Raw genomic sequence first — 19,516 nt, 5'->3', positions numbered from 1 at the left:
CAACACCTTTCAATCTCCATTACAGGCGCCTACTTTATTATTTATGACTGTAGGTCGTGGACACAACTATTTTCACCTCCTGGCAGACCAGTGAAGGATTGTCCTCTCCAGCCATTTACCGTCTCACACCATAGCAATACTGCCCGTAGCCCTAACCCTTCTTTGTATCTCGTTGCGTGAGACAGCGCATGCCCGCTGGCGTTACGTCACCGTTCCGGCCACGCCTCTCCTCAATCCGGCCGCACACTGAAGCGCGCGCGGTTTTTCATTGTGTGTCGTCACGGCTCGAGCACGCGCTGGTGGGAGCGAGCGCAGCAAAATGGCGGCGGCCACAAGAGAGGAAGACTGAGGTGAGAGCAAAGGAAACGTCTCGTATTTCATTGACCCGGGGTTACCCGGCGCTGCCGTGTTCTGAACACCTGCCCATTTGTCCTACAGTTACATTCTAGACGTATGTAATGATGCAGTGGCAAAGCTGAGGTGTGCTGTGTGAGAGAAAATCTGTAACAATAAGATGCAGGCACATAAACTATGGATGCTCTGTGGAAGCACAATGGCATAGCTAGGCTGCTGCATAGCAGGGGGCTTGTGCAAGGGTTTCACATAATAACGACTGCTCTGTATGCCCCATTTCCTCATAGAAACCCTGCACTGACATAGTTTTCTATATAGGAGACATATCCTGTATTGTATGCCAGTGTCATGGGGCCTCAGGTCATAGTCATGCAGTATGACAGGGTTCAAGTGTTGTCACGTCATGGAGTTTGCTGACTAATGCAAGGCGACTATAAACCTCATTCTTACTTCCAGAGAGTGATATGGGTGCTGGGCATGTTATACAGAAGCGTACAGTGTTCTTCTTGCTATTGAGAGTACCCCAACTCACTGGACCACATGAATGTTAAGGTCTGTCATCTTTATTGGATTCCACTTTGAAGAGAAGCCATGACACTTGTATGAGTTGATAATGCTCCTCTTTACAACCCCCTTAAGGGTAAATATAGGCACATACAGGTATACACATTGTTGTCCCGCTATGCTATACTTTTGATTACAGCGAGTCTCACCAGGCCTTTTTATGTATGTGTACCAATCTTAACCTGTTGGACTGCTGTGTTTCAGGTATTACTGAAAAATCCACTTTCCGAAATGCAAACTACAATTTGGCGCACTGGTATGATACTGAAATTTCACAATGACAGTGTATGCGATCTGAGAGCTTATTCAAGTGAAGGCATGAAGAAAGGTACTGTATCAATGCATTTTTATATAATGTATGTAATGGTATGTCTGTGAATCATGAATTGACAACATTGCCAAAGACATGACCCTGAGCATGGCAGTCAAATATGATGTAAGGAAGCCCGGCTTTCTCAGGGCACTGCAGCGTTGAACATGATTACAGTCTGGACTGACCAGTGCCCCTGGTTTCCTTGCATCATATGATATGAATTTTTGCCTCCTCTTGTAACTAAAGTGTTGTGTTATAAACAATTTTATTTCAGTGCTGTAGTCCCAAGGAGGGGGCTGCCCTGGCATACTATATAACTATGGTACTATTTACATTTCCTTTTTTTTTTTTTTTTTCTTTTTTTTTTTTTTCTCCAGTAAACCTAAAGATGATCAGCAGCCAGCCCAAATATGACCTAATTAAAGAAGTGGGTCGAGGCAGCTATGGAGTGGTGTACGAGGCATTGGTTCGCAGAACATGTCAAAGGGTAGCTGTTAAAAAGATTCGCTGCCAGGCACCTGAAAATGTTGAACTAGCTCTACGTGAATTTTGGGCATTGAGCAGCATCCAGGGTCAACACCCTAATGTAATCCACCTGGAGGAGTGTGTCCTGCAGAGAGATGGCACCGTACAACGTATGCTACATGGATCCAGCTCTGGGCTTTATCTTCCGGTAAGGAGGTGGCAGCACTACATCTTAAATGTTTCTATGTGCAAAATGAAATTAATATCCTCTACAGTTGCATTGCGTGAAAATGTAGTGGTACACAAAGTCTATTGTCTGTAGTGGCATGTACAACAGGTTCATTGCACTGAAATGACCATAACAAGAGGGAACAAGTGTACATGTGAGAATATATATACCCCCCTCCCACTATATTTCAATGCAGAATTTTTAACAGTATCCCATTTAAAATTACCTTTCATACTTTATGTACTGCCCAAGCCTTGAATCACAACAAAGCCTTAAATACTTAGCATGTAAATTGCAGGAGAAGCTTAAAGCAGACTCTTATTCCGTTTCCAGCTCTTCCCGATGCATTTTGGAGTAAAACATAGCTCTGTAATAAAACAACCTGTTATATTACCATGCTGCATTTTGGTTAAGCTCCCAGTGATAGAATATTTAATTCAGAATGTGTAGCCAATATTAGTGTTCATCTAAATACACTGCGCATTATTCTCTGTTTTTTCAGTTTTTTTTTTCCTTTTTTTTTTTTTTTTTCTCTTAGTTAGTGGAGACATCTTTGAAAGGTGAAATTGCATTTGACCCACGCAGTACTTATTGCCTTTGGTTTGTGATGGACTTCTGTGATGGAGGGGACATGAACGAATATATATTAACCCGAAGGCCCAGTCGTCGAACCAATACCAGCTTCATGCTTCAGCTAAGTAGTGCACTTGCATTCCTTCATAAGAATCAGATAATACACCGTGATCTAAAACCTGACAATATTCTTGTGTGCAAAGCCCGTGATGGCATTGACGAACCTACTTTAAAAGTAGCTGACTTTGGATTAAGCAAAGTATGCTCTAGTTCAGGACTGAATCCAGAAGAACCTGTAAGTGTCAACAAAAGTTTCTTATCCACAGCTTGTGGTACTGATTTCTACATGGCACCTGAGGTTTGGGAGGGTCATTACACAGCAAAAGCGGACATTTTTGCTCTTGGGGTTATCTTGTGGGCCATGCTGGAGCATATAACCATATTGGACACTCATACTAAGAAAAGACTACTTGGTGGTTATGTTCAGAAGGGTGCTCAAGTAGTTCCTGTTGGAGAGGCATTGCTGGAAAATCCCAAAATGGAACTCACTATTCCCATAAAGAAAAAGACAATGAATCGCCGTATGAAACAGCTGCTACAACAGATGCTGTCAGCCAACCCTCAGGAGCGCCCTGATGCCTTTCAACTTGAACTGCGCCTCATTCAGATTGCTTTCAGAGATTATACATGGGAAACGTGATGATCTAGAATTTGGAGCTTACAAGGCATTTCAAAATGTGTGTAAATTTTTAAGTATGTTTAATTGCATTGCCGGCCTAATGCAGTACTTACTGTAATGTAGAACGCTAACAATTGTAATGTCATTGAACACTCTTATTTTACCTCTTTGATGCCCCAGTTGGATTTCTGTTTGCAAATGTTGCAAAAGTAATTTTTTAGGAGACTATAGATTCCTGGCCAGCAACATTATCGACTTCTTAAAAATGACTACAACATATAAACATTGTTCTCCCTTTGGAAGTGCAGTATTGAGGAAACTAGCTTTAAAGTGTACCTAAGGTTACAACAAACTTTGAATAAATCAGTAGTTCCCAGTGTGTATGTGTGTACATAGCAGCAATAACACTGCTTCTGGCTATTATATGATTAGGTCTCCACCATGTATCTTAAATTTTAACTCAGTCGCTGTGTCTTCCTCTCCCCTCTGCATAAATTCTATATTTACTGACTCCTCAGTGAACATTTGTTCAACTTGGAGGTTAAAATGTTGCAGGAAAATTCTGCCGCTATTCTGCAACTTGGCTGAAGAGAAGTGCTAAAAGCCACATAAAGTTGCGACATTGATTGTCGGATTCTTTTCAAAATCCTGCAGGTGGGCTGGGGAGGTATTTTTTTAAAAAACAAAGCTGTACTCGCCTCCTCCCTTGCTCTTGGTGTACCGCGGCGAGGGCTTGCTGTTTGTTTACAATGGCACGGAAGCTTGGCTAAGTTAGGCTTCTGGCAGAGCTGAGATATAGCGACAGGTAGGCAGAAGCTGAACTCAGCGGAGCTTCTGTGTCCTTGTAAACAAAGAGCGGCATGGCCCAACGAGACGGTGGTGCCGGACACCCGGAGCGATGGAGAAGGTCAGTACATTTTTTTTTTTTTTAATACCTCCCCAGCCCGCCTGCAGGTTTTGGAAGAGTTAAATAAATAAAGACAATACCTGACACTTGATGAAAAAAGAATAGCTGCTTCAACTGATAACCTATATAAAAATGTCTCACAACCAAGATGCTGCACACAAACATATTGGTGTAAATGTATGAATGTGTTGGTCATTGGACCAGTACAGATTAGAACTAGACTGTTCTCTGCTGCGCTAGATTAGTCATTGTGTCTGATGCTGGATGATTAATCTGGTGGAGTATATGACTGGTGAGTGGTATTTTGCTCCTCCTATTATTTGGTCTACTGTGCTGTGCCACAATATTGAGTTTTCCTGCACACACACTAATTTCTGACATAACCACACACCCTTTTAACTAGGCCACACTCCTTTTCAGAGAAGATAAATAATGTGGCTTTGGATATTATTACTCCTCCAGTTTTATTGGGTGAACAGATTGATACGTATCTACATATCTAGATATGTAGTACAGATCTTTATCTCCATATGCTGGTACTATTCTACATTTTGTGTCCCTGACCTTTAAAGGGGTTTTCCCATGAACAAAAGTTAGGCCCTATCCACGGGCTAGTGTCTACCTTGCTATCTCATCACTGAGACCCCCACTGATCAGCAAGTTATGCACTATCCCGTGGATAGGGCCTAACTTTTGTTCATGGAGAAAGAAACATTCTTCTATGTTAAGATACATTACAAAGTTTCTTGTATTCATTTGTACTGTTAATTTATGCAAAGTTTGTTGAAAAGTTAGTGTCCATTTAAAGACATTGGGGAGATGTGTCTGTCTGTAGACCAGTGTAGAGTAGAACTAGACTGTTCTCTTCTGTGCCAGATTAATCATTGTGTCTGATGCTGGATGAATAACCTGGTGCAGTATAAGACTGGTGAGTTGTACTTTACACCAACTATTAGTTGGTCTAGTTTGCTGCAGCACAATATTGGGTTTTCTGATGCACAGCCTACTTACCATACAGCTTTTACTGAGTACACACCCCTTTTCTAAAAACTGCATAAACATGGTCTTAAACCTTAATGTGGCACTCGACATTTGAAGTGCAAATTACTTCAGTATTATGGTGTAGACAGTTTGATACATCTCCCCAATGTGTGACATAAATCCAGTCACTGATGTGCTACAAGTGCTGTGGTCACTCCTGAGGCCTGTGATTGGCATCAGTGGTTACCTGCCTATGAATGGCACATTACCTGTCAGCAGAAGAATGAGAGCTGCAACAGCCTGAAGTGGACAGCTTTGAATTGGAGGGGGCCAGGCTTTTTTTTTTTTTTTTTTTCTAAGTTAGACATACCCTTTTAAAGGCATTGGTGAATTTGGGCTATTGGATTTTATTACTGCCTTGCGGAACAGAGGGAATTTAATTTTAACATTGCACATTCCATTTAGATCACTGCACCTCCCTAGAATGTATGTGATTATGGGCTGCTGTGTGAGTGGACTGCGAGATGCATGCATCACTCTGAATGTCTATTTATTATTACAGATGATACTAGCTCTTTGTTATCACAATTGACAGTGGAATTTGCTTGTTTGTTTTTTAAATCAATATGTCAGTTTTGTGTCCATTTTGATCTTATTTTGGTCTTGTGAACAACTGACCATTGGTTGTCTTAAACCTCATATGTGATAAATGAAGGCACCAGTGCAAAAGGACCCTGTGCTGTGTCATAGGGAACCGGTTTGTATTTCTTGAGTGATACAATCTAAAGTAGGAAAGTTTTCATACTAAGAAATGTGTTTTGAGGCTTCTTTGGAAAGTTGTAATCCAGCCCTTAGTATTTCTTGCCTCATGCTTGGAGAGGTGGTTTTTTTTTTTTTTTTTTTTTTTTTTTTTTTTTTTTTTTTTTTTACATCAAGGGGGCCTCAGAAATGTCATCCATATTGCACTGGTTTGCATTAACAGAAATGACACCCTACCTCCCAGATTATCATAAAATCTTCTCACATGCTGGGTTTATATTAAGGTGTTTAACTCATTTGTTTCATCCATGTTGTATTTTTGTTTTTATAGTTAAAGATTTAATAATATTTTGGAATTTTGAAGGAACAAAATTCATTTTCTTTGTTAATAAATTGTGAAGAAATGCCATGTTCTGTTGTGAATTATCTTGTTCCCCTACAGATTTTTAGCTATTTTTTTTTCTTTCTTTAGTTGACAGATAACTGCATCTTTTTCAAAAGTACTTTAAAAAGCAACAAATTCAAAGTTGGCGGGGTAACGCCTTATTTTCTTGTTGATACTCGAGCATGACAACACAGACTTTGTACTGAGATAACAGCTTCTCTTTGCATGACAAACAGAATTTGGATCTACTCGCGTACCTGCTTATTGGAGCATATGATTATTGCTGTGTTATAAAACTAGGGTTACAGACTCTTGCCAAATTTGAAATTATTTTTTAATTTTGGGTAGATTTAATTTAAGAATAAAAACACCTGTGCTATATGCTTTGCCCCCTTTGTAACATATTTTGCTGTCAGAATCAGTTTGAAGTGGTCAATGGCAGCTTTATTTGTCTGATATATGCTAGATACTTTAGCTGAATGTAAATCAGTTGTGAAATACTTCTTAGTTATGCAGCTGGGTTTAGATTTGACCTTTGACTCATAAATACATACATGCTACATTGCACAATTATTTTCATTAGGTAATTTAGGCAAGACTAGGAGGTGAAACACTTGGACACACGTTTTAGGTGGAGTTATACATCATGCATACACTAGAAGTAGGAATGCATTTTTCTCTATTAAGTTAGGTCTTGAATATCCATGTAGTATATTAGTCACTGGATTTAAAAGGAATCTGTCAGGTCGCTTTGGGACCCCCCCCCCCCCCCCCCACACAGGTCCATTTAGACAGGTGGTCCAGGGTCCAGAGCTCTCCGTTCCTGCGTGATGCTGCAAGGGAAACTGATGTAGTACAACCCTTGCTTCACTGTGCAAGCACCATAGGTACTGGTTAACAAATAAATAAAACAGGCGTTTTATGACATAAAGTGGATATGTGTCCTAATTATGTGCTGTGGAGACACTGATATATGAATATTTTATTCATGTTATATTAGGCCTGTTTTATTTATTTGTTTGAGTAAATTTAAATAGACTTAAAATATGTGGTGTTCTATTGTATTGCACTATTGCAGATCTTTCAATCTGCCAGTACAGCAGAACACTGAACCACTTGGGTGGGAGTACTGTACCCAGAGGTTTCTTCTTGAGAGCTTCACATATGATTCTTTTGGGATTTATGTGTCCCTGCTGCACCTGTTCTGGAGAAACCCTGATTAATTTTCTACGGGATGTGGTTGTCACAGGGGCAAAAAATGTTTTTATCTGGATCTACAATTATAAAATATACTGTTTTGACTTGCATACAAATTCAACTTAAGAACAAACCTATGGACCCTATCTTGTATGTAACCCGGGGATTGCTTGTACTTAGGTTATTAGGTTTATAGCAGAGAATTTTTTTTTTAAAGTTAATTGGGAGACCTTTAAATTTATACTGTTTCATTATACTATTCCCATAAATAACTGGTATAGATGTGCTACAGTATTGCCCATATGACTTACAGTTACAGTTGAGGCTATAAATGAGGTCAGGAACCTTTTTGGCTGAGAGAGCCATCAACACAACATATTTTAAAATGTTATTCCATAAGAGCCGTACTATATGCACATGCCCCCCAGTAGATAGGTGCTCCCAGTGTCACTGGTACCCCTTCGATCTACGTCCTTGCCCCTTTACGAGCACACTCACCTCTCCACGATCCTGCTCCCATCCCGGCTGGCCAGCGCACGTCGGCACTCACAGGTTTTATGGGCCATCGCGTCGCTGATTGGTGCTACCCACTTCCCGGGTTTCTATAAAGACCGGCGGCTCCCAGCATTCCCCGCCGGATCTTAGTGCTTCATGCCTATAAGGAAGCTTTCCAGTTTTTCCTTCCAAGTGTTGACCTCTGTGACCCTGTGTGAGTCAAGTGTGACCCTGGACCTGTTCAAGATCCTACTCCTTTGCTGCCAGCCCTGACCTCTTGCTCCGTCCCCGACCTTGCATCATTGCCACCAGCCTTGACCGTTTGCCTGTTCCTGACCACGAGACTGCCTAGTGATTCTGTACCTCGACCTTGGCTGCCACCGTGGATAAGTCATGCTTGTGGAATGACCTGGTGATACCATGCTGCAACAAGACCATCCTGCTTTGCGGCGGGCTCTGGTGAAGACCGGGTGCCTTTTAGATTCCGGTCCTTGATGTCTGCTTACATCATCGTCCATAGTGGTCCAGGGGGTTCACTACTCCAAATCCTGACACCCACCACATACCCCCAGTAGATGGGTAGCTAAGTATAAGAGACAGTAGTCTAAGACACACACACAGCAGCCATCGCTATTTATTAAAGATGCAGCCAACAAAAGAGCCATATCTAGCTCTAGAGCCATAGGTTCCCTACCCCTGTGATAAATGGTAAGAGGGCATTTAAAAAATATATATCTGACGGGTCACTTACAGCTTTTAATAAAGGGAACGTGTTAGCTGTATTTTTGAAAATAAATTCATATTTACTAATTGACACCCTTCATTTAGCTAAAAAAGGTTTCCTTCCCATCCCCATTAAACCAACTTTGTTATCCTACCTGGCATCTGAGGGGGTGTGTCTTGCTTTTTCCAGCCCCTCCTGTATACTCTTGCCCATGCCTTATGCCTCCTTACTATTCAGTGCTTCATGTCATGTGACCAGGGTGATGTCATCTAAGGTCCTTTGCCCAGTAACATTAACATCTACCTCATGTATGTATTTTATTGCATGAAATCACAGCAGCCTCCATGGAGGCCATTTAAAAAAAATATATAAAAAGTGATCAAAAGGCTGTACAGTCCTAAAAATGGTAGCATTGAAAACGTAATCAAAAGTCGCAAAAAATGACACCACCCACAGCTCCATACACCAAAGTATGAAAAAGTTACTAGCGCCAGAAGATGGCAAAATAAATAAAAAAAATTTTGGACATTTTTTAATTTATATAGATGTTTGAAAACATAAATACTGACACTATGAAGTGCAATTAGTTACTCAGAAAACAAGCTCTCAAAAAATAGAACACAAACGACTTCACAACTGCGCATGCGCACCTTCTCTGTGCCTTGAGGCGCATTGAGCAGCGAACCGCTGCTAATTGTAATAATAATTACCAGCAGGGGCCAAGCAGAGACCTACGCAAATATAAAAGGAAGCTTTACCATTTGAAAAGAGGCACCACCTGGGACTTGGCCAGGACTTGTTGGTAGGAAGCCAGGTAATCTTATTCTGGGGATATTACGTGAACCGAGGGGAGCACAGATGCCATTCTAACTGTTATGTGATGTACTCTGCAGTACCTGTCACCGGTGAAATTCTGCCTTCTGGTGACAGGTTCCCTTTAATACTCCCCTCAGACCTGTGTATTACGGTAAGTGAAGCCGGAGCATTACACCCTGGTTTCACTGCGCAAGCGCCACAGGCACTGTAACTGACCATCCATTTCACACTGTCAAAGAAATCAAGCAATAGAGTTTCTAAATCATTTATGAGCAGTATTGAATACATGAGGAGTATTGTAAAAAGCCACAGAAAGTTGTGACTGTAATAATAAAAAAGCAATTCCTGCCATATGGTAAAAAAATATTAGCTGCTTTAAGTGTTGACTAGAGATGGGCGAATTTGTTAAAATTCGGTTCGTCCCGATTCGCTGAATTTTTCGAAAAATCGAATCATGATGAATGACTTTAAAAAACAGATATTTCCACTTCGTCCCCCATGACGGCCCACCTGGAGGATGCCCCTTGACCTCTGTAGGGACAGGAAGAAGAGAGGTTAAATTCCCCTCCCCGCATCCTCCCGCCAGTGTTCTTCCTGTCCCTACCGAGGCAGGTCATAGAGAGGTGCCCTTTCTCCTCCAGGTGGGGGGGGGGGGGACGAAGATTTACTCACGGGTGATGCCGTCCACGGCGAAATCCCGGCGGCCCCGGCTCTCGGTCGATCCAGGGTCCTCCTTGTAGCCGTCCAGGGGTCCGTTGACTGGCCGCCGCGCCGCAATTCTGATTACACGCGCGCGCGGCCGAAGAAAACTACATTTCCCAGCAGCCCGTAGTCTGGTGACGACTTCCGGCCGCGACCGGAAGTGACGGGGGGAAACCGCGCAGCATCACTGGGAGCCGTGGGACGCGGACCAGCAGCCGCTTCTAAGGGGGATGGGCTCCCCATTAAGGTATTTAAAGCAGGTAGATCACTATGATCTGAGGTCTAGTTGATCAAGTGACTACGGCTCCAGTATCTGCATCTAAATCTTCCGCTGTCTACTATGACTGACGAAGTTAACCCAATCTTCCTGCACCCTCCAGTATCCGTAAGTGGGGCTAATTGCAGGGGATATTGCCACTGTGTATGCAATGTTTGTGGGTTATTAGTCTCCTATATTTGCCTTTTAGGAAAAAGACCTGGGGTCTAAGGGGAAAGGCAAGGAGGAGAAGGGGGATAAGGCTAGCAGGCCTGAAAGACCCGAGAAATCGGATAAAACCAGGACCAGGAAATGTAACATGTGTAACCACTCTATGCCAGATTCATATAAGAAACCAATCTGTAAAGTGTGTATTGATAACTTCATGCGAGAGGAGAAATCATCCTTCCTAGACGAGCTCAAAGGGTTCATAGAAGAGAAGGTGGTCTCATCTATTGCCGCTGCTACATCTAGGGCTCCCCCGTGTAAAAAGCCCAGATTGGAACTGGGGTCGTCACCATCCGAGGCAGGAAGTGACTCAGAGACTCCTTCTTGTTCTATAATAGAGACGGAAGACTCCTTAAACCCCCAGGATTTTATTAAATCTGCTGAATCCAGACATCTTTTCCCAATAGATGAATTGGATGATTTATTGAAGGCCATCAGACAGACATTAGAAATTGAGGATGTGGTCGTACCCCAATCTAAAGAAGACGAGCTGTTTGGTGGGTTAAAAGCAAAGCGCCAGAGGGTGTTTCCCTTAAATGACACCCTCAAAGAGTTAGTGTATGAAGAATGGAAGGAACCTGAGAAGAGGATCCTTATATCAAAAAACTTTAGGAAGAGATTGGTTTTTGAGCCTGAAGACTCTAAACTATGGGATTCCTGTCCCAAAGTGGACGTGCAGGTTACTAAAATAGTAAGGAAGACAGACCTGCCGTTTGAGGACGCAGCGCAGCTTAGAGACTCCATGGACAGGAAATCTGACTCTCTGCTGAAAAAAGCTTGGGAAACATCCATGTGGGGTCTGAAATCAAATTTAACGGCCACCTCAGTCGCGAGGAATCTCCTGTATTGGCTGAACGAGCTCGAATCCCATATTAAAGAAGGAACTCCCAGAACTACAATTTTAGAGAATTTCCCTCTATTAAAATCAGCAACGTCCTTCTTAGCAGACGCGGCAGCCGAAGGTGTACGGTTCTCTTCAAAAGAAGGAGCCCTGACAAATGCTTCAAGAAGGGCGCTGTGGCTGAAGCAGTGGAATGGGGATATCCGCTCAAAAACAAAGCTATGTGGTCTTCCCTTTTCAGGCGAATTTGTCTTTGGCCCTGAACTTGATACCATCTTGGAAAGGGCATCAGATAAGAGAAAGGGTTTCCCGGAGAATAAGCCAATACCCAGGAAGCAGCCCTTTCGGGACTTTAAAGGCCAAAGAGAGGAATACAAAGATAAGGGGAAAAGGGGTCGCTGGAGCTACCCGAAAGGAGGAAAAGGTAAAGGGTTTCTCTTTTCAACATCATCCGATCCCAACAGAAACAAGAAACAGTGACGCCATAGTAGGAGGAAGATTATTGAAGTTCAGAGAGGAATGGTTAAAAATCACCTCAAATCCTTGGGTTCTAGACATCCTTCTTCAAGGATACAAGATAGACTTCAAGAAGCTTCCTCCTACAAGTTACCTACCACCCTCTCCCCATACATCAGAAATGTCCCACTATCTAATCTGGCAAGAAATATCATCTTTATTGTCTTCTGGAGTTATTACCCAGGTTCCTCAGGAACAAGAAAAGCAAGGATTTTATTCTTCTCTTTTTCTTGTAAAGAAGCCGAACGGATCGAACAGGCTGATAATCAACCTGAAACGACTCAACGACTTCATCGTCTACAACAAGTTCAGGATGGAGTCGGTAAGGTCTGCCACCCACATTATCCACAAAAATGCTGTAATGTGCACTATAGACCTAAAGGACGCATATTATCACGTCCCCATTCACCCGTCTTCACAAAAGTTCCTAAGGTTCTCTGTTTTTTCTCCGGGGGGTTCCACGTTACATTTTCAATTTCGTGCACTCCCCTTTGGCATATCTTCAGCCCCCAGAACCTTCACCAAGGTGATGATAGAGGTGGTGGCGTTCCTAAGACAGCAGGACATACTGATTATTCCATATCTAGACGACCTACTGGTTATTGGACAAAACAAACAGAACCTAATTTCCTCAAGGGACATCACAATAGGAACTTTAGAAAGACTAGGCTGGATCATAAATTACCCAAAATCAGATTTATCACCAGCCACAGTAAAGAAATTCCTGGGAGTGAATTTAAATTCTTGCTTACAAATGTCATTCCTTCCACAGGAAAAGAGGGCTCATATCAAGGAGGAGTTAAGAAGGTTCCGGAGAAGGTCCCTTATCTCCATCAGGGGCGCTATGAAGGTCCTAGGACTATTAACAGCATGCATCTCCTCAGTAGCCTGGTGCCAAGCCCATACTCGAGTTCTCCAGAAATGGGTCCTAAGGTCCTGGAACAGGAGTTCGGAGGGACTGGACAAAAAGGTATCAATCCCCGCGTCAGTCAAGGAAGATCTCAAGTGGTGGCTGATGGACACAAATCTAGACAGGGGAATCTTCTGGAGGAACAGTCCGTATATCACCATACAGACAGATGCCAGCAAGAGCGGTTGGGGAGCAGTGCTTCCTCAAAAGTTGACGCAGGGCTCCTGGACAGAGGAGATCTCCAGAAGGTCGTCCAACTATCGAGAACTAAGGGCGGTTTGGGAAGTACTCAGCTCAAACACTGCTCAACTAGCAGGACATCACCTGTTGATACTGACCGACAACACCACGACAGTATCATACCTGAAGAGGCAAGGGGGGACCAGATCCCCATTACTGATGTCCTTAACACGGCAAATATTTTTGTGGGCAGAGGACCATGTCCTATCAATCTCGGCTACCCATCTAAAGGGAACAGAGAACACCACGGCGGATTTCCTCAGCCAAAGGAAAATACTTCCCAACGAGTGGTGCATAAAAGAGGAGATATTCCAGTATCTATCCTCCCTTTGGGGAGAACCTCAAATAGATTTGTTTGCGACAAAAAGAAACTCCAAGTGTCGACACTTTTTTTCCTTGGAAAAAGGGGAGACAAGAAATCGTCTGGATGCATTCTCCCACTCTTGGAACACCACTCTCGCCTACGCCTTCCCCCCTATTCCCCTGATCGCCAGAGTGTTGGAAAAAATTTATCTAGAGAAGACGCAGACCATATTTGTGTGCCCAAATTGGCCCAAAAAGAGCTGGTATCCAATTCTGAAGCGGATGTCCACTCAGGATCCAGTCATACTACCAGTGTCAGAAGATCTCCTGGTACAGGGTCCAATATCCCATCCAGATCCAGGAAGACTCCAGTTATCAGCATGGATCCTGAATCGGACTATATGAAGTCCCAAGGACTATCCTCTGCTGTTATAAACACCCTGAAGGCAAGTAGGAAACCTGTCACTTTTGCCATTTATCACAAGATTTGGAAAAAATTTTGTTCTTTCTGTGCAGATAATCCACCATGTCAATCTAACCCCAATATCTTGCAGGTTCTTGACTTCCTTCAAAAGGGTTTGGAGTTGGGACTTTCCACAAGTACTCTAAAGGTCCAGGTATCAGCCCTAAGTGCTTTCTTCGATCAACCCCTCATCGAGCACAGGTGGGTGAAAAGATTCATTCTAGCAGCCTCTAGATTAAAACCCCAGGTCCTTAAAAGGACTTCTTCATGGGATCTTTCTCTGGTCTTAAATGCTTTAATTAAGGAGCCTTTTGAACCAATTTCTTCTGCTAGTGTAAAAAATCTGACACTAAAGACAGTTTTCCTGGTAGCAATCACCTCAGCAAGGAGACTAGGTGAACTCCAGGCAATTTCTATTAAGGAACCCTATATGAGGGTTCTTGATGATAGAATTATTCTCACACTGGACCCAAATTTCATCCCAAAGGTGGTCTCGGAGTTCCATAGAGGTCAAGAGATCATATTACCTTCCTTCTGCAAGAATCCGTCCTCAGAGAGAGAACGCGAATGGCACACTCTAGATGTAAGACGTTCTGTCGTTAAATACTTGGAAATAACTGAATCCTGGCGAGTTGATTCTAACCTATTTCTCCAATTCCAGGGGAAAAATAAGGGGAGGAAGGCGTCCAAGGCAACCATCGCTAGATGGCTAAGGATGGCGATATCTTCTTGTTACGACATCCAAGAGATTCCAATACCATCAGGAATAAGGGCACATTCCACAAGAGCCGTATCCACCTCCTGGGCAGAAAAAAGAGGGGCCTCCTTAGAACAGATCTGCAAAGCAGCAACTTGGACTTCCTCTTCTACCTTCTCTAAACACTATAGACTTGACTTGCCCTCCTCGAAGGATCTGTCCTTCGGGAGAAAAGTGCTTCAAGCAGTGATCCCTCCCTAAAAGACTACTCATATTGTAAGTCTCCAGGTGGGCCGTCATGGGGGACGAAGTGGAAAGAATGAATTAGTTACTCACCGGTAATTCCATTTCCATTAGTCCACCATGACGGCCTATAGTTTCCCTCCCTTGCTTGTTATAGGTTATGTGGTATTCACAATGATGAAACTGTATGTGATGAAAACATATAAATAAATCATTGTTGCATCTTCCTCAGTGTGGTTATTTTGAAGTCACTGGCGGGAGGATGCGGGGAGGGGAATTTAACCTCTCTTCTTCCTGTCCCTACAGAGGTCAAGGGGCATCCTCCAGGTGGGCCGTCATGGTGGACTAATGGAAATGGAATTACCGGTGAGTAACTAATTCATTCTTTCCTGGCTGCAGAGAGCCTGTAGAGTGTTGTAGAATGTTGTGCCATGCTTAAATATGCATAGGGAGCGTGGTTTGGTCTTTGAACAATGCTGTGTTTTAGTATGACAGGAAGGGTACTTGTCTAAGGTCGGCGCACACAGATACGTCAAATGCACAAGATGGGTCCAATAAAGGGGAGTATTTTTATTCGGTATCTTAGGAGCACAACGCGTTTCGGAGTCTAATATGACTCCTTTATCAAGTGGTTAGATACTGGGGGAATAAAAGAGAGTACTTGGGGAAAAAGGAAATATATACATAGATATATCCATATATACAGGGGAGAGTATAGTAATATTGATCATGTAGTAACAGATAAGAGTAGGTAAAAACATGAAGATATATATACATACACGAATATATAACAAATATTGTGACCTTTTATGGGACACGTGTAGAAGTTAATTAATACAAATTAATAAAAACATCCATGGTCTAGAATCAATAAGACTAGTTAAAAAACTAGTTAAAAAATGTAGTTAAAAAATGTAAGTTCAGATATCCAAAATAAATTACTGTATTGTACATGAATGAGTCGATTAGTACATAAATAAATAAATAAATTGTGCATGAATCAAATAGATAGTTCAATAAATAAATCAGTAATTCGATCATGAATAAAAGTACAGATGGAGGTGGGATAGAGTCGCTTACCTGCAGCGCGGGTGAAGATAGGATTCCCCGGAGCTGTCAGGTGGCGCTGGCTCGACTGCCGACTAGTGGGAGCGGCGCGCGCCACAAGTGGATTGTGGCGCATGCGCACAGTGGAATATAACCAAGAACATGTCTGCCATCTAGTGGGGCGACATAAACATGCAGTATACTGGCATGGGAGGGACGATATGTGTGCAACAACATGCAATATACTGGCATGGGAGGGACGATATGTGTGAGAGATGATAGTTAATACATAAATGAGGGGTAATAATTAATGAATAAATAATAAAGTATGTAAATAAATGGTTAAAAGATTAATTAAATAATAATTGTTTTTTAGATTAATAGTTGAAAAATAATTTAATGGATTAAATCTTAATCAAATTGGTGGTGATACATGGTATGAAAGTTAACAATTATTGAACTGTGGATTAATGGTTTATTAATGAATAGTTAATAATTTTAATCTTAATATTGGTATGGATGTAAAAAATGTATTGGTTAATTTTAATCTTAATATTGGTATGGATGTAAAAAATATGTTGGTTAATAGAATATTGGTTTTTAAATTGGGATGGGTAGGGGTGGCTTGGGGGGGTGGGGGGTTGGAAGGGGGAGAGAGGAGAGAGGGGGGAGGGGAGGACATATAAAGTGGGGGAATAGTATCTTAAGAGTAAAAATAAAGATCAAAAAGTTTTAATTAAAAATTGCTTTCTAGCGATTCATTTAGGCCACTGGGGGTGAGACAGTTCATTTTAAAAATCCAGAACATTTCTCTCTTGCGTAGGAGATTAAAGCGATCGTTCCCATCAGGGATATGTTTGATTGGGGTAACGGAAAAGACTGAGAAATCCTTTTGGTGGTGTGTGAAACCATGTCTCGAAACGCTATGTTTAATGTATCCGTTTGTTGTATTGCACCTATGGCTGTTCATTCTTGTCTTAAGTTGTTGAGTTGTGCGGCCCACGTATTGAAGGCCGCATGGGCATTCCATTAGATAGATGACAAAGACTGAGGAGCAATTCATGAAGCTTTTAATTGTAAAGACTTCGTTGGTCGTATTGCTTCTGAAAGATTTGGCTCTATGTGTAATGTTGGAGCAACATTTGCAACTAGAGTTACCACATTTGAAGCGTCCAGTGATTTCCGGGAACACTGAGTTCCTTGGATTGTTTTTAAAGGGGTTTCGGAGCTCGCTGGGGGCTAGATTGTTTTTTTTTAGTGTTCTTGCTCTCCTGAAGATGATGCTGTGTTTTTTCGGGAGGTTCTTGGATAGGTATGAATCATTAAGAAGGATAGGCCAGTGTTTGTCCAGGATATTTCTAATGTGTTGGTGTTCGCTGTTAAAAGTTGTGATAAAGTTTATACTGGTGTTTCTCTCTGAGGGTTTTGATTGGGTAGCTTTGTTCCTGGAGGGTAGTAGGCAATCCTCTTGGGTCAGTTTTCCGGCTCTTTCTATGGCGGAGTTGATGATGTTCTTGGGAAAACCTTTGTTCAGAAATCTTTTGGAGAGTATTTGGCTTTGTTCGAGGAAGGTCTGTGTCTTTGAACAGTTCTTCCTAATGCGTCGGAATTGGCTGAACGGGATATTATTCTTCCATTTTCTGTGGTGGCTACTTTTGTAGTGTAAAAAACTGTTTGTGTCTACTTTCTTAAAGAAGGTCTTTGTTTGGATTTTCCCTTCTGTTGCACTTAGGTGTAGATCAAGAAACTCAATGTAGTCGGGTGAATGTTGGAGGGTGAACTTAAGACCCCAATTGTTAGAGTTAATGGTCGTTACAAATGTATGTAATTCTTCTTCCCCTCCATCCCAGATGAGTAGAAGATCGTCTATATACCTCTTGTATAGGACAATGTTTTTCTTCCATAGGGGATTGCTCTGGATAAATTCCTGTTCGAATTCGCCCATATAGATATTCGCGAAGCTTGGGGCGAAACGTGTCCCCATTGCGGTTCCGTGTACTTGTTTATAGACTTTATTCTGAAATGTGAATACATTGTGAGTAAGAATGAAGTGGATGGAATCAAGGATAAATTGTTTCTGTTTGGTTGGTAGCGATGGGTCACGGCTTAGACAGAGGTTTATCATGTCGATCCCTTTGTCATGGGGGATGTTGGAGTATAGGGCTGATACATCTAGTGTGACCCAACGGTAATAGGGTCTCCATACTATGTTCTTGAGTGTTAAAATGACACTTGTTGAGTCACGGAGATAAGAGTCCAGTTGTGTAACATATCTCTGCAGGTGTGTATCGACATAGTGAGACAGATTGCAGGATATAGAGGATATACCTGATATAATGGGTCTCCCCGGTGGGTTAGTGGCATCTTTATGTATTTTGGGAAGGTGGTAAAAAATTGGGGTCTTGGGATTGGTGACCCATATGTAGTCCTTTTCAGGTTTTGAAATGATGTTGTTTCTGTAGGCGTCATCGAGCAGTATTTTTAGTTCTTGTCTATGGTCTTCCATAGGGTTGGTTTTCAGGATTTCATAGTAGATGGTGTCCGAGAGTATGGTCAAGGCCTCTGCTAGGTATACTTCACAGTCTTGGATGACAACTCCTCCTCCCTTATCCGCGTTGCGTATAGCGATGGAAGTATTGGACATGAGAGTCTTCATAGCTTGTCTTTCTGTCCGTGATAGATTGTGTGAGAATTTAATGTTCGAATTCACTGATCGAAATTCTTTTTCTACTAGGGTCATGAACGTTTCGATGTTATTACCTCTATGGTGTAGAGGATAAAAGGTGGACTTTGGTTTAAGTCCACTGTTTCTGATTTGGGGTTCTATTTTCTCGACCGGAATAATTAGTGGCACTACTGGATCTATTGAGTTGGACGTGGATGGGAGAGGGGGAGGAGGAGGAGCATCGAAATCCTCGACAGTTGCGGGGGTGTTTGGTGGCGTAGGGATGTCAGGGTTTTTCTTTGGGAGACTGAAATGTCTGGATAATGTTAGTTTTCTAATGAAGGATTGCAGATCGATGAAGAGTTGGAACTTGTAGGTGGGACAGTATGAGAGGCCTTTATTGAGAAGGCTTATTTCTGGCGTTTGAAGTAGGTGAGTGGAAAGATTGAAGATTTTTATTTTTTTATTTATTTTTTTTTTAATTACAGCTTCTTTGTTTTCTTTCGGTACTGTGCCGGGACTAGTGGTTCCGGTGGGGTCTGCGAGGTTCTCTTTATTGCTGTTTCTTTTTCTTTTTCCTCCTCTCGTTCCTCTTCTGGATTTTTTCTTTTTTGGCTCTTGGTTGAGCCTAACTGAAAAAAATGATGGAGCTGGGATTTTTTATTATTCTGAGGGGTACAGGGATTGAAGGGGGCTCCAGTGTTGGGTGATGACTCAGGGTTTTGTCTCGATTGAGTCCCGATTGTGTGAGAGGCATGTTCCTCAGTGGGACTGGATGTGGGCCCAAAGGCTGGACGCTTCGTCGTGGTTGGAGCAGTACTCTCGATGGTTGTGGGAGAGGGGGAATCATATAGAGTGAGAATGGATTCATTGATCTCTATCCTCAGAGGGGAGGGGTTGATTCCCAGAAAGGTGGTTGGGGGGAGATTGAGTGGGCATTCGTTGATCTCTGGAAGAGGGAGTA

The 19,516-nt window shown here is 42.3% G+C and overlaps 1 protein-coding gene across 3 annotated transcripts; it reads left to right on the top strand.

Moving 5' to 3' along the window:
• Nucleotides 1-159: 159 nt before the first annotated feature.
• Nucleotides 160-5,971, top strand: PDIK1L (PDLIM1 interacting kinase 1 like). 3 transcript variants are annotated; one of them, XM_072137085.1, is made up of 4 exons: nucleotides 160-350; nucleotides 1,123-1,246; nucleotides 1,609-1,904; nucleotides 2,464-5,971. In XM_072137085.1, exons 1-4 carry the CDS (start codon nucleotides 189-191, stop codon nucleotides 3,196-3,198), a joined length of 1,317 nt encoding a protein of 438 aa, XP_071993186.1. In that variant the 5' UTR covers nucleotides 160-188; the 3' UTR covers nucleotides 3,199-5,971. The 3 variants fall into 3 exon arrangements, with proteins under 3 accessions (XP_071993186.1, XP_071993187.1, XP_071993188.1); XM_072137086.1 differs by lacking the exon at nucleotides 160-350 and adding an exon at nucleotides 357-451; XM_072137087.1 differs by lacking the exon at nucleotides 160-350 and adding an exon at nucleotides 357-480.
• Nucleotides 5,972-19,516: the final 13,545 nt, after the last annotated feature.

This window comes from Engystomops pustulosus, chromosome 2 (assembly GCF_040894005.1).
Source record: "Engystomops pustulosus chromosome 2, aEngPut4.maternal, whole genome shotgun sequence".
NCBI classification, from domain to species: domain Eukaryota; kingdom Metazoa; phylum Chordata; class Amphibia; order Anura; family Leptodactylidae; genus Engystomops; species Engystomops pustulosus.
Note: the sequence above shows the minus strand (reverse complement) of the source record. Positions and strands in the feature narration are given on the sequence as shown.

Excerpts from the sequence above, each read along its gene's own strand:
- PDIK1L (XM_072137085.1), top strand. The coding sequence starts at position 189 with ATGCCCGCTGGCGTTACGTCACCGTTCCGGCCACGCCTCTCCTCAATC. Across the intron at positions 351-1,122 it reads CACAAGAGAGGAAGACTGAG|GTATTACTGAAAAATCCACT; the intron begins GTGAGAGCAAAG and ends GCTGTGTTTCAG. Across the intron at positions 1,905-2,463 it reads GCTCTGGGCTTTATCTTCCG|TTAGTGGAGACATCTTTGAA; the intron begins GTAAGGAGGTGG and ends TTTTTCTCTTAG.